Source organism: Lynx rufus, unplaced genomic scaffold, assembly GCF_022079265.1.
Source record: "Lynx rufus isolate CCGP_SWC_20201006 ecotype Redwood Valley unplaced genomic scaffold, mLynRuf1.p SCAF_7, whole genome shotgun sequence".
NCBI lineage: Eukaryota > Metazoa > Chordata > Mammalia > Carnivora > Felidae > Lynx > Lynx rufus.
The window spans coordinates 77,797,164-77,810,524 of NW_025814889.1; the positions used below are offsets into that span (position 1 = coordinate 77,797,164).

The 13,361-nt window shown below is 54.5% G+C and overlaps 1 protein-coding gene across 3 annotated transcripts in view; it reads right to left on the bottom strand.

Moving 5' to 3' along the window:
- Nucleotides 1–2,028: 2,028 nt before the first annotated feature.
- The window catches only part of POU6F1 (POU class 6 homeobox 1), a 28,314-nt gene continuing 16,981 nt past the window's right edge, over nt 2,029–13,361 (bottom strand). For all 3 annotated transcript variants that reach the window (XM_047066229.1, XM_047066228.1, XM_047066227.1), the window contains 8 exons: nt 11,846–11,967; nt 10,713–10,938; nt 9,921–10,174; nt 9,122–9,250; nt 8,305–8,508; nt 5,035–5,176; nt 4,314–4,482; nt 2,029–3,289 (listed from right to left, as the gene is read on the bottom strand). In XM_047066229.1, coding sequence (XP_046922185.1) covers nt 2,944–3,289; nt 4,314–4,482; nt 5,035–5,176; nt 8,305–8,508; nt 9,122–9,250; nt 9,921–10,174; nt 10,713–10,938; nt 11,846–11,967 — 1,592 coding nt within the window. In that variant the 3' untranslated portion in view covers nt 2,029–2,943. The remainder of the gene's footprint in view (nt 3,290–4,313; nt 4,483–5,034; nt 5,177–8,304; nt 8,509–9,121; nt 9,251–9,920; nt 10,175–10,712; nt 10,939–11,845; nt 11,968–13,361) is intronic.

Here is a 13,361-nt window from a genome sequence, read left to right on the forward strand (position 1 = left end):
TTTATTCCACACAACTACATCCCCATTTTCCCCTCCCCACCCCTCACTCCAGCCCTCAGCAGGCTTTGCCCCATGTCAGGGAATAGTCAGAACCTCAGTGTCAGAGCCTGGCTTATGAGACAGGAAGCGAATCTAGGCATAGGAAGGTGATTGGGTTTCCAAGGACACAAAAACGTCAGGGACTCTCATTCCAAATTCAAGTGTGTTCCTCAGTCCATTTGGCCAAATTCTTTCCCGGGCCCCCGCTAGATAAAATGCTATGGATAGTGCAGGGTCACAGACCCCAGCTGACTCACCAGGCCATAGAAATTTTGGTCTTCTCTCATTTTAAAACAAAGCAAACAATGCCACACACAGACAGTTAAATCACTTCTGCCCTTTCTCCTGCCTTTCCATGGCAAAGGAGCCACTAAGCTCTGGGTTATGTCCAGAAAGGTGCTTTCAAAACAAAATTCATATCGACACCCCTCAGAACCTGATGCTATCAGAAGCAAAACAGAAAACCCACCTCTGGTGGAGATAGCTGTTCCCCAAGGGCTCTACAGTGGGGGGGGGGGGGGAGCGCGAGCAGAGACAGCCGGCCTGTGAGCTCTGCCTTGGGCACTCTTCAGGGACACTCTGCACCCCGTGCCTGGGGACTTCAGCCTGCAAAAATTCTGCCCCTGGTATCCTTCCTCCGAAAGACCTACTCATCCTTCCCGCAGGGGAGAAAATGGTGTCGTTCTAACCCAGCCCCGGGAAGACAGATTTAGACAAGGGAGGAGCTGAGAAAGCGTGGCCAGGCCTGATTTAGACCAGGACTTCATTATCTTCTTTTCACAGACCAGGACAGATGGTATTCTCCTGCGTATCTACTGCCACGGACACACCCTGGATTATATGCTACTCCCAGGGCTCCAGCTGTGACCCACTTGTCTCTCTCAAAAAAAGAAAGCCTATCTGAACACAAGTGTTTGCGGGCGCAAGCCTACCTCTCTCATTTATTGACGTGTAAGTCACTGAATCCTTCACAGACGCCAGCAGCCTGGGTCTTCTTACTGAAAACTTGTTTACGACGCCCGTCCCGAGTGAGCCCCTCATCTCATTGACACAGGCGGATAACCCTAAACTTGAATGTGAAGCCTCCCCCTTGGAGACGTATCCTCTCCCGGGAGGCTTGGGGCAGGCAGGGTGCCCGCCTGCTTCCTCGTTCCCACCACACTCTGGAAAGTTGGGGCGCTCCGAACGCACTGGGGCAGGAGTGTGTGCGTACGTAGGGGGTTTGGGGAAAATCTGACACACAACCATCCTCTCACTGGCAGGGCCGCCAAGAGGGGGGCCACTCTGGCATTGTAGGGCCTGACAGGGACCAGCTGTAGGCAGGAAAGGGAACACCACAAGCCAGAGGAAGCTCGACCAGGAGGGGACTCTGTGCCGGTGACCAGTGGGGTAGGGCTGTGCCCTCGCCTGGCAGCCATTTTGTCAGGGTAGATCCTGTGAGGTGCCGTGGAGGGCAGCTGCTGATCTGGCTCTGTGACTTGTGGCCCTTGGACACGGTCTACACGGTGAGTCTAGGTTCACCTAAGCACACCTCTTAGTGCTCGCCCGACCTCCTGGAGTAACATACTGAGTTCCAGGGGCCGTCCAGCCACAGCGAGGCTGGGAAACTCACTGAGCAGCTTGGATGGGGTGCCCGCCTTCAGTGTGCCATCTTTGTCCTCTCTGTAGGCAAGACCCGTCCTGCTTCGGGGGTATTCTTGACTCAGAGGAGCTCTGGCAGGCAGGGGTGGGGAGGACTGTTTGCACAAACACGTGGTGTAAGACTCCAGACAAAACAAGATTTCTCCTCCAGTATCCAAGGCTCAAAGTCACCAAGAAAATTAGAGTTAAGTCACCTTCCACAAGAGACTTTCTTGGGCTGCCATCCATTCTTCCTGGATGGTGGCCTTTTCCCCAGGGCCTTGCTGTCTGGTTTAGGGTTTCGTGTGCCCCTCTGACAAGGCCCAGCACTGGGTTAGGGGTGAGTGGGAGGACAAGAGAAAGAGAGAGTCAGCGTTCCTTTCATTTCTCTTCGGGGTGCTGCGAGCTTGGGCAGTGGGATTTTCCAGGCTGCCGGTTCTTTAACCCTCACTGTCTAGTGAGGGAGAGAGCCACGGGCAGAGTTTAGATTAAAATCTGGAAGGATGGGTTCATCTATTAAGTTCCCAACCTGCCGTAGACCCAGGTCAACTCCAGGACGGCCAGAGTTCAAAGCTGCTTCCTTCCAACCTGGGTCACAAATGAACAGGTTCTGCTTTAGTGCAATTTCCCCCCAAAGGAAGCAGGGATCACATGTTCTGGCCCCAGGGCTGCGAGAACCTTCTGACCTCGAGGGCAAGGCAGACACTGAGCCTGACCTGCTGAGCAGCTCGTCACACTTTTCGGAACTGTGCCCCTTGGGTCCTTCCGGGGACAGGGTGCCTGCAGGCAAAGGGTGGGAGTTGAGGCTGTGGTTCCGCTGCGCGAGCTGCTGCACCTGCGACACTTCCACAGAGGAGCACAGGGGAAGGGAGGGTGGAGAGAGAATGCCATCAAAGACAAGAGCTAAGGGTCAGTGGTACTTAGGGGCTGCCGCAGACCTGCCCCAAAGACGGGGAGCTTCTGGTTCCCAACCAGAATTCACCCTTCGAAAACCACCTTCGCAAAGTGCTTCTTTAAGTGACACCACTTAATGGAAGGGTCCCTTGGCGTGACTGGCCCAGAGCCTGGAGCTCTCAGGTGGGCCCCCTCTGCCCTCCCCGTGATGTGAGCTACGTGGAGGAGAGGAGGGAGGCAGTGAACGCACATGCACACAGTGGAGTCTCACGACCCCAGGACAAGCGCAGCGGCACGTGGCAGAACGACAGGTGCCGTCACGGCAGTGGCTGCAGCCAGGGGCCAAGGGAAAAGTACAAAGTGCTGGAACACAGGGCCGGGGGCGGAGCCCTAAGGGATCTGAAAGACATTCAGCTTGCTGGTGTTCTTGAGCGTCTGGCGCCGATTGCAGAACCAGACGCGCACGACCTCCCGGTCGTAGTTGAGCTCCTTAGCAATCTCGGTGATCTCCTGGCCTGTGGGCAGCGGGTTCTTCTCGAAGTAGGCATTCAGAGCCTCTATGGCCTGGGGGGTGAAGGAGGTGCGGCGTTTGCGTTTCTTGGAGGGCTCACCTCCCACGAACTCCATCAGGTTCTGCTGCCCTTCCTGGTTCCGGAGTTCGGCTTCATTCAGCCACTTTTCCAGCACTGGCTTCAGCTTCTGGGCACTCTTGGGTGTGATATCCAGCTTCTCAAACCTGTGGGTGACCCAAGCCCGGGAAGGGACAGTGAGAATGCCTTACTCCCCACCCTGGGGTGTGAGTACTCTCCACGAGGGGTTGCCCCTCTGAGGACTGGTGGGACCGTACTAAATGGTCCCCTCACCGCCTCCATCGAGACCACCCTGGCTCAGCCAAGCCCAGACTCCGCAGACTATCCCGTAAGCCAGGTCACAAAAGGGAGACCATTCCCACAGCCTCAGTTCAGTGGCGCAACGATAACAGTGCAGCTGCTGTCTGAACAACTCTTCTAGAACGTTCACACCCAAATGAGTGAGGTCCTTTGAGGAGTTATCCTAAGAGGACTTCAGAGATGGCACATGGATGTCACAAGTGCCATCTCCTCCGATTTCGTCTCACAGTAGTGACACTGAGTCAGACCGCTCTTCCTGGCCGAGCCTGGATGCAACTACAGAACTGCCAGCATGACACCTGGTCTAGCGGTCACTCTTGTCTAATCTGGGAGCTGGCAGTCACCTTTCGGCCATCCCTGAGCCATGCACTCATTCCTGTTTGCAACGCTTTGCCCTCCTTCTATACTGGCATCAGAACCAGTGTGAACGCCGCACACAGAAAAATCAGCTACATGGCTTTATAGTCATGCCTTGGGAGGAGGGGGGATGGGAGCATAACAGTGGGGAGGGTGGGTTGAGGTGGACGGCTAAGTCAGAACGGAAGTTCCCACTTTTGTGACCAACGGCATAAGCTGTAGCCTTTCCCTGTAGGGTTCCTGAATGGATTAGGGTCTTAGGTTCCCCCCAACGAAAGACCACATACATGCTCAGGATTGAAGAACAAACTTGAGAGGGCCCTCAGACGGACTGGATCAGCCTCTGGCCACTCTAGGTGTTCCCGTCTACCCTTGGAACAACCTTCCTGGTCTGGAAGGAGGCAGGAGCAAGAGAGAATACGGAAAGGAGCCATGCACCTGGGTCCCAATGAGTGCTTAGTGCCATCAAATGCCTGAGCCGGCCTTGACCTTGTCCAGAACAGCCTTACTCACCGGCAGATGGCTGACTGGCTGTAGGCTGGGCCTTCCGTTGCAGTCAGAGCCTGGCCCACCTGAGTCTGTGTGAGGCCCAAGGACAGCCGCCGGATCTTAAAGTTCTTGGCAAACTCCCGGATCTCTTCCAAGTTGATTCCGTCCTCATCCAGACTTGGGGTATGCGGCTCTAGGTCAGAGGAAGGGACCAGGGGTGAGTGTGTAAGACGGATGATAGCCCTCCTTACCTAGCTTATTGGCCTGGCCTGGTGAAGCAGTGAGGGATGAAGACATTTGACAAAAGGCCCATATACCCTTAACACCTTCACCACCCCTGTTCCCAAAGCAAACAAAACTTGAGGAAAAGGGGCCTGGACTAACCTGTCTGGAAATAGGGGTCTCTTTGCTAGTTCTTCCAGCTCCAGTGGCTGACCCTCCCCCATTCTCCCCGCTCCTGGCCCCAAGCAGAGCTGAGCCACCCACATTCCTCAAATACTGGGTGAGAGACCAAATGAGAGACAGCCCATGGATTGGCTTCTTGAGGAAGTGGCCTCCACTGTCATCATGCCTAGAAGCCAGCTCAGCAGGAATGGGAATAAGAAAGCCAATGCCTGGTAGCGGGCCTTTGCCCTTCCCCTTTGGACGCTAGAAAGTTTATTAAGGAGAGCAGCATCTAAAGGGGCTGGGGAGTCCGAATACATGCCTCTCCTCTTCTCTACAACCTTTTTCAGGAGTCACTTACTGGATACCAACTGGCTGACAGTAGGGGTCTCAGAGCAGGTGATTGGAATGGGAGCAGAGGCAGATGGCTTGGCCGCCGGGGCTGGGCTGGTGATGACCACCGCTGGCTGCGGCACAGCTGGCGTGGGCTGGATGGGCTGGACCTGGGAGAAGAGAGCCAATGAGACGCTACTGCCCACCTGCCTGGCTCAGGGGGTGGGAGTCCCTGCACGGGCCACATGAAAATGGGCATGAAATCCTCACTCCCCCAGCACACTCCTACCCGTGCCCCATCACAAAGCAAGACTAGAAGCTACTTATTACACCCACCCAACGACAGTGACCTCTGAAGTAAGGACAGCAACATGCCCCACCAAGCTGGAGCCTCGCAGCCACCCGTGACACAGGCAGGTCAGAGGCTCGGAAAGGTTCAGTACAGTTGTTCAAAGCCCAACAGGTGTCCACCCTTGAGATAACTGCTCTCAAACCTTTTCCCTCAGAACAGAAACCTACACTTGATTCTAGAGGCTCCCAGGCCCCAAATGTCCATTAACAGGGAACTGGCAAATGACTCTGGGGACCTTTTTACAATGAGATTCTGTGCAGCTACTAAAAAGAATACAGTGGGGCGCCCGGGTGGTTTAGTCGGTTAAGTGTCCGTGATTTCAGCTCAGGTCATGATCTCACGGTCCGTGAGTTCGAGCCCCGCATCGGGCTCTGTGCTGACAGCTCAGGGCCTGCAGCCTGCTTCAGATTCTGTGTCTCCCTCTCTCTCTGCTCTTCTCTGCTCACGCACTGTCTCTCTTTCTCACGTATAATATTAAAAAAAAAAAAGTACGCAGTTAATCTCTTAATTAACCGACATGGAAGGAGCTCTGGGTCACAGTGCTAAGTGGAAGAAAAGATAAAGTGAAAACAATTTTTATAGAATAACTCCTATAAAAAAAACATATGAATTTCCAGGAAAAACAAAATCTTGAGACATATAAAGCAAGTTGTCTACATCAGCTATCTCTGGGGGTGGACTTGTAAGAGATTTTTGCTTTTTTCCATTACACATAATATTGGAATTTTTATAAAAAGTGTGTGTCAGGGCGCCTGAGTGGTTCAGTCAGTTAAGTGTCCGACTTCGGCTCAGGTCGTGATCTCAAGGCCCGTGAGTTCAAGCCCCACGTCGGGCTCTGTGCTGACAGCTCAGAGCCTGGAGCCTGCCTCGGATTGTGTCTTCCTCTCTCTGCCCCTTTCCTGCTTATGCTCTGTTTCTGAGCCTCTCAAAAATAAATACACATTAAAAAAAATTTAAGTGTGTATCATATTTATCATCAGGAGAAACTATAAATATATCAAATCAGTATTTTTGGTATGAATTTTTAAAGTAAAAACCCACAGCGTGGGGCTAGAACTCAAAACCCTGAGATCAAGAGTTGCATGCTCTACTTACTGACTGAACCAGCCAGGCACCCCAGGACGATTGTTTTTAAAAGCTTCCTGAGGGGCGCCTGGGTGGCTCAGTCGGTGGAGCGTTTGGCTCTTGGTTTGGGCTCAGGTCATGGTCTCGCAGTTTTGTGAGTTCGAGCCCCGCGGCCAGCTCCATGCTGGCAGTGTGGAGCCTGCTTGGGCTTCTCTCTCTCCCTCTCTCTCTCTTCCCCCTTCTCTCTGCCCCTCCCCCACGCGCACTGTCCCCGTCTCTCTCAAAATAAATAAATAAATGTTAAATAATAACAATAAAAAAACAACTTCCTGGAAAGTGCACATTTCTCTAGGATGGGTCCTATTCCCTGGATTCTACCCTTTGGTAGCTCTCAAGCCCAGTCCCTCTTCCTCCCCAGGGACTTAGCCTTAGTTCAGGGCTCCTGGTTTCTTGGTAGAACTGTTTCAGCTGCCTCCTAACAGGTGACAAGGACTCAAGTCTCGCCACAGTTCAGTTCTTGGCTCCACCTGGATAACAGGTAATTTAAAAAAAAATTTTTTTTTTTTTAACGTTTACTTATTTTTGAGACAGAGAGAGACAGAGCATGAACAGGGAGGGGCAGAGAGAGAGAGGGAGACACAGAATCTGAAAGGGGTTCCAGGCTCTGAGTGGTCAGCACAGAGCCTGACGCGGGGCTCGAACTCACGGACCGTGAGGTCATGACCTGAGCCGAAGTCGGACACTTAACCGACCGAGCCACCCAGACGCCCCGGTAATTTTTTTTTAATACGCATCTAATTAGCCACTTCCCTTCCATGACTCTCTGCTCCATAATAACAGTGATAAAATAAAAGCACCGTTTTTTTCCAGTGCTCCCTGTGTACCAGAGTGTTACCTGTCTTACGCGTGATATATCCATTAACGTTCATAACCTTCTGAGGTTGGTACTCTGATAATCTCCATTTTACAGATGAGGCTAGGAGGTTATTCACAAAGCCTGGAAGCGGCATGCTGCATTTGAGAGCCAAGGCCTCAACCTTGCCAGAGAACTTGCTAGAAATGCAAATTCTGGAGCGCCACTCCAGAACTTCTGAACAAGAAACTCCAAGGGTGGGGGGACGTGTGTGCATCGGGACTCTGCATTCCAGCTGTCCTTCAGGTGCTTCTGACACACAACTCTGGGAACCCCTGCTCTGACACCTTCTAATTCCTGCAATTACAGTAAAGGGGGGGACCCACTCTCCCGCCCATCTCATCCCTTTAGATTAGTGCCGCCTCCCTTCTCTACGAAGCTTTGCTGAATTCCCCAGTCGGTCCAGAACTCCCTTCTCGGGGTCCCTACAGCAGCTTGTCACGTCCCTGTCATAGTCTTTGTCACTCTGGCTTGCAACTGTCTCCAGCAGTGGGCCACCTAAGGCTAGGTAAGGCATCTTACTCGTCCCTAGATCTACAGCACCTGGAGTATACTAGGCACTCAAAAACTGCTCCTGGAATGAACAAATAAAGGAATAATCAAAGCCACAGTGCAAGTGAAGGGGTGAGGCGGAGGGGATGCCGAGTCACCTCCCTGGGCTTTCCTGGCAATCAGTTCACCCTGGAGCCGATCAAGGCTCAGTTTGCTTTGACTACCTCCCTGGCCCTTTCAGCATGGCACTGGCCTCTGAGGGCACATACACTTGTTTTGGGGGTGGGGGGTGGGGGGTGGGGGGGGAGTGCTCTGTCCCTGAACAGAGTATGTGGGGCCTTCTACTCTGGGATTTCCCCTCACTTTAGGGAGGTACTCTGTGTGCCAGGGGCTTCAGAAAATAGTCTTGTCCTGCCCTGCAGTCTTGAGGGAGGCACCCCCCCACCCCTGCCCTCATCCCAGCCCGGCCCTTGTACCTCACTCTTAGCAGGGGACTCAGGCGTGCTTGCCTTCCGGACAGCCACGGGCGGAGGCAGGGGGCTGCTGGCCAGGGTCGCGATCACCTGGCCCTGGGCATTCAACAACAGCTGGGGTGTCACAGCCTGGACCTGCAGGCTTTGGGCTGGTGCTGGGGCTGCCACACTAGCCGAGTTCACTACCCACGGAAGTGCTCCAATAACCTGGAGGAAACAAGGCAGGGACCCCAGGTGTGAGGCCAGTGTCCAGTTCTACCCCCAACCCAAATCCCCACGTGGGCAGGGGAAGGGACCGCAAATCGTTGAACCCTTCCGGACCTCAGTTCCCTCATCGATAAAGCTGTTTCCTTTATTCTATCCCCGGAGCTGAGGCGCAGGAAGAATAGGTCTGCATGTGATTCACACAGCCCTGGATGTGAAGCCCTGCCCTGCCCTGCCACATTTTATTGGGTGGCTTACTTTCTCTGAACCTCGGCCTTCTCCCCCCGGAAAAATGGGAATGAAAATCTCCACCTAACAGACCTGTACTCAAAATGAGGTGAGATAATGTGAGAGAGCACCTAACACAGAGCCTGGTCACAAAGTGGGTGCTCCACGAAGGAAAACCCCAGAGTAGAGTGAGCACCTATAGGCTGGGGTGGAGGTGAGGCCCCTGCCGGGGCTCAGCATCAGCAGAGAGCTGCCACACGAGAGATGAACGGCAGCGTGGCACCCTGTCCGAGTTTCTAGGACCCTCAGCCCAAGTCCCGCCCCCCCCCCCCTCCCCAGGCAGCCTCACCGCAGCCCTCAACCCTCAGCCCTGGCTTCGACCACTTGCCTGTCCCTGAGCGTTGGTGAGGATCTGACTGCTGATCCCTGGCATGCTGGGAATGGCGTTGGCAATGACCGGAGTGGTAGTGAGGGAGCCTAGGATCTGGGTCTGTCCCCCGAGGGAAGCAGCACTGATCTGTGGGTGGAGAAAGAGCCTTGCTCAGAGGCCACGGGGTGAAAAAGAGCCCAAGGCAGAGAGGAAAAGGCTGAGCGCTTTGGGGTGGGGAGATACGGATGCTGGGCAGGTGTGAATGTGGGCTGCAGGCCTATGTCCACCAGCTGAATAGCATCGAGGGCCAGGGGCTGCGGGGAAGGGGGAGGGGCACCACCACGGAAGAGTAACTCCAGCTAATCTTTCAGGCCAGGCCCAGGAGGACAGAAGGCCAGACTGGAGGGGCCGATGTGAATCTAGTCACATCCAACAGCTCCACTGCCCGAGCCGGGAGCCACACCGGACAGACACGGGCACGGGGCTGTGAGCCTCCAGCTCCACCTTAGTTACAGCTCACGAATTTGCAATCCCCAGACATCATCCCACCCTCCAAGGCCGGTCCAGTGGTTCAGGTTCTGGAGAATTTGCCCAGCCCTCTTGGCGGAGATTGTCTGCTCTTGTCTGGGATGGATGGGCTGGCAGATGCAAGGAGAAGGCCTCAGAGGGAGCCATCTCTGCGGATGTGTTGGAAAAGAGCCGTTTTCGGGGGGGCTGGTCCTCCACCTCCTTCCTCCCCTGTGGGAAGGGCCAGTTCCACCCTTGGCCCGAGATTCGGTCCATCCCTGGTCAGCCCTGGGTGAGGGCAGCAGCTTACAATTCCTGGACTCAGTGCGAAGCCTGCAGGCTGGACGGTGATCTGTGGGGGGGTGTCCACTGGCTTGGGGACGGGGGCAGTAGCGGTGGCAGCGGTGGGCTGCGGTAGAATGGCCGGCGTGGTCTGCAGCAGCGGCTGGGTCTGGAACAGCGTCTGGGGCTGGGCCGCTGGCCGGGGCTGCGTGGGCGAGGAGGCCTGTACCGGCGGGACAGCTTGTACGGGTGTCGGGAGAGCGGCGTTCAGCACGGCAGCTGCTACGGAGCAAGGCAGAGACAGAGGCGCTCAAATGCCTAGCCGCAGCCCAGAGCGGCTCCAATCCCAAGGGATCTGGCCCAAGAATGAGAGGGGGGTTGGGACAGCGGGGCAGAGGGGGCAGGCAGCCGTGATTCCCTTGATCCTTGCAGGGGCAGCGCATGGCAGCATCTCTCATCCCCCCCTCCCTCGGGCCTGCTGGAGACGCGTAGGTTCCAAAGCAGAAGCGGAATCTTCTTGCGGTGGTCCTTCTTAGGAGGCTGGTCGTGGGGCGAACTCTGGCGCGGTGGGGGGGGGAGGGGGGCAGTCTCGGTTGGCTGGAGTGAGAGAGGCCCGCTGGGCCGGCTCGGTGTCATGGCCTAGAGTCCCGAGGTGGTGCAGCAGCTCTGTGGCTGGGTGGCTGGGACACCGGATCCGGACTCCAGGGCTGTTGCCCCGGTGGGCCGCGTGTTCTGAGTCCAGCATGGCAAGCACACGTGCAGGGACAGTAGTGTAGGGTGGTGGGGGGCCTGGTGCAGTCCTGGGGAGAGTTGCCGTTACCTTGCAGACCGGCTAAAGGTGGCTTGAAAATTCCCCCCGTAGGAGAAGCAGCTGTCAGTCCTGGGAGGGCAGCCACGGTTGCTGTAGGAATTGTCCACACGGCCAGCCCCTGCTGACCAGCCACTTGACCTGCAATACTGATGGGGATAAGAAGAGGTTGAGTAACTGCCCCTGCTGGAACCATAACTCCTGTCAGAACTGTGGCTAAGTTTTCCTGAGTCAAGACCTGCAAAAGCAAACAAGATTTCAAAAAGAAAAGAAAAAATAAAAAATCAACATTGACAGCGCAAACACCAGGTCTCTCAGACCCAGTTGAGCACAAACAAAGCATTCTGAGGGCGGTGGGGAAAAGGCCGGTGAGGGTGGGGAAGAGACCAGCCCTAGCCGGAGGCCTGACCCCGAGGGGGTGCCTGGACCAGACTATCCTGCCTTCAGAGAAGCTGCCTGAACCGGAGACGGGGCCTGGCCCCACTCACGGGACAGCAGAGGGTGTGCGGCCTCCTCCACCACAGTCTGCTGCCTCCCAGGCCTTCCCTGGGCCCTGGCCCACACGACCAATGCTTTGTGGCCGTCAGGAAGCAGGGGGCGGGGGCTGGTGGAACCAGGAGATCAAGGGCCTACAGAGGCTTCTGGGAAGCTCTGACGGAGGATACCCCGCTGGATGCCTTGCAGATCTGTGCATGTAGCAAAAGGTCACAGGGAACTCAGCACAGCCGGGGACCCGGGAGGCAGCTTCTCGAGGCGCTGGGGCGGCCCCCTGGCTCTAAATGAGGACTCTGAACGATCCATTAACTCTTCCAGGCATCTCCTGGAGGGGCTAACAAGGCTATTCACTCATTTAGTCATTAGATAAACAGAGATGCCTGTGGCATGAAAGAGTTAACGTTATCTCCACAATCTTTGCTGGACCCAAGAATATTAGTTGGCAAAGACAGATCTAATCTTCCCAGTGGGCCTGATCTGGGGTAGGGGAGAGGCCAGGGGTGCCCAGGAAGGGATTCCCTCCTTCAAGCCACAGCCCCTTCCCTGTTCTGCCCCGAGAAATCCCCAGATCCCATGGCCACCCCACACTGGCTGTCCCATGCTTTGCTCCCGCCCAGGGCCCTCTGTTCAGCTCCCCGGGGGGCCCTTACCTGGGGGGCAGCTTGTACAGCCAGTGGCGTCAGGGTCTGCGATGCCTGAGGCTGGCTTGGGGCTTGGCTGAAGGTGGCAACCGCAGGGGCAGGGCTCGGAGGGATCCCCGGGAGAGACTTCACTTCATGTGGCATTGAGAGAAAGGACAAGGAGTGAGCCCGGTGTGAGTGGAGGGGTCACTGGAGTAGAACATCTGGTTGCAGTTTGGAGTGCTAAATTCTCAGGCCTACATTGTTTTTCTGCATAACCCAAGGCCAATCACCAGCCTTCCCTGGCCCAGGAGGCAGCTTCCCAAATGCTACCGGTAGTGAGAATGGAAGGATGGGGGACCCTGTGCCAGACCTGAAAGGTGGGCTACCCTCTTCCCACATCTAGTTGAAGAAGATGCAGGCCTATGCACAGTTGCCTATCAAGTCTCCCATTTCCTGGCTCCAGAGGACATGGTGACCTATCACATAATCAGGAAAGGGGCCCTAAGCAAACGTGAGTCAGGGAAGGAAGGAGCTAGAATTGATGGGAGCAACTTCCCTTGACTCATCCAGCAATTGAATCATTGTTACACCACCTGCAGGTGACTTTGTGGATGCAGGTGCTAGCTTGGGGAAGGGGCAAAGATTCCTGTCGGGTGAGGTCCTTGAAGTGACAGTCCCTGAAAACTGGACAGGTCTTTGCCACACTCCAGAACACAGGGGCATTCCAGGCCAGGCAGCTTTTCTCTGCCAGGGCCTGCGGTCCGAAGTCCAGCTGAGAAGCCTCACTGAGCTTCCAAAAGAACTTCTTTCCCGTGAAAGGGTGCTTTTCACCCAGCTGATAGCTTCCTCTTGCTACCTTGATTTAGTCCGGTATTGGAGAACCCCACCAGGAAACCTCTTCAAAGCCACACAACAATGAGGAGAAGGGTTATTATTTAATACACAGTAAAACTTGAAAAGGAATCTACATATTGGGTGATGGACGTTAGACCAGATTGGTGGCCTCTTAATATTGGCTGGGTGTAGATTTCCAGGCCCTAATCTAAGCCTACTTAATTGGATGTCTGGGAATGGAGGTCAGTAACCTCTCCTCTCTCTCTTTTTCCTTTTAAACCCACTTGTGATACATCATGCAGCCAGAGGAGGAACCACGGAATTAGACAGCCTTTCCACCTTGCATTCCCAGCCCACATTTTCATCTGGAAAGGCAGTAACCTAACTCAGGACTATAAAGTTCACAGTATATAATGAAAAAAAAAAAAAATCCAACTCTTTAAGGAATCAAAGAGAAAACAGGCAGCAACAAAAGTCTTCTAAAATACAAACAGAAAACAAAACGACAGGTTTATGTCCACTGTGGAGGGGAAATACAGTTCTAGCTACTGAAAAAAAAAATCAGAAACATCATGATACTCTGAACCCACAAAAACTTAAAAAATATTTTGCTTGACAAAATGTTATGAAATATAAAAAAAAAAGCAAAGTGGGAAAATGGGAATGTGATAAACATGAATGAGAAAAGCTTATCATCTAAAGAAACAAA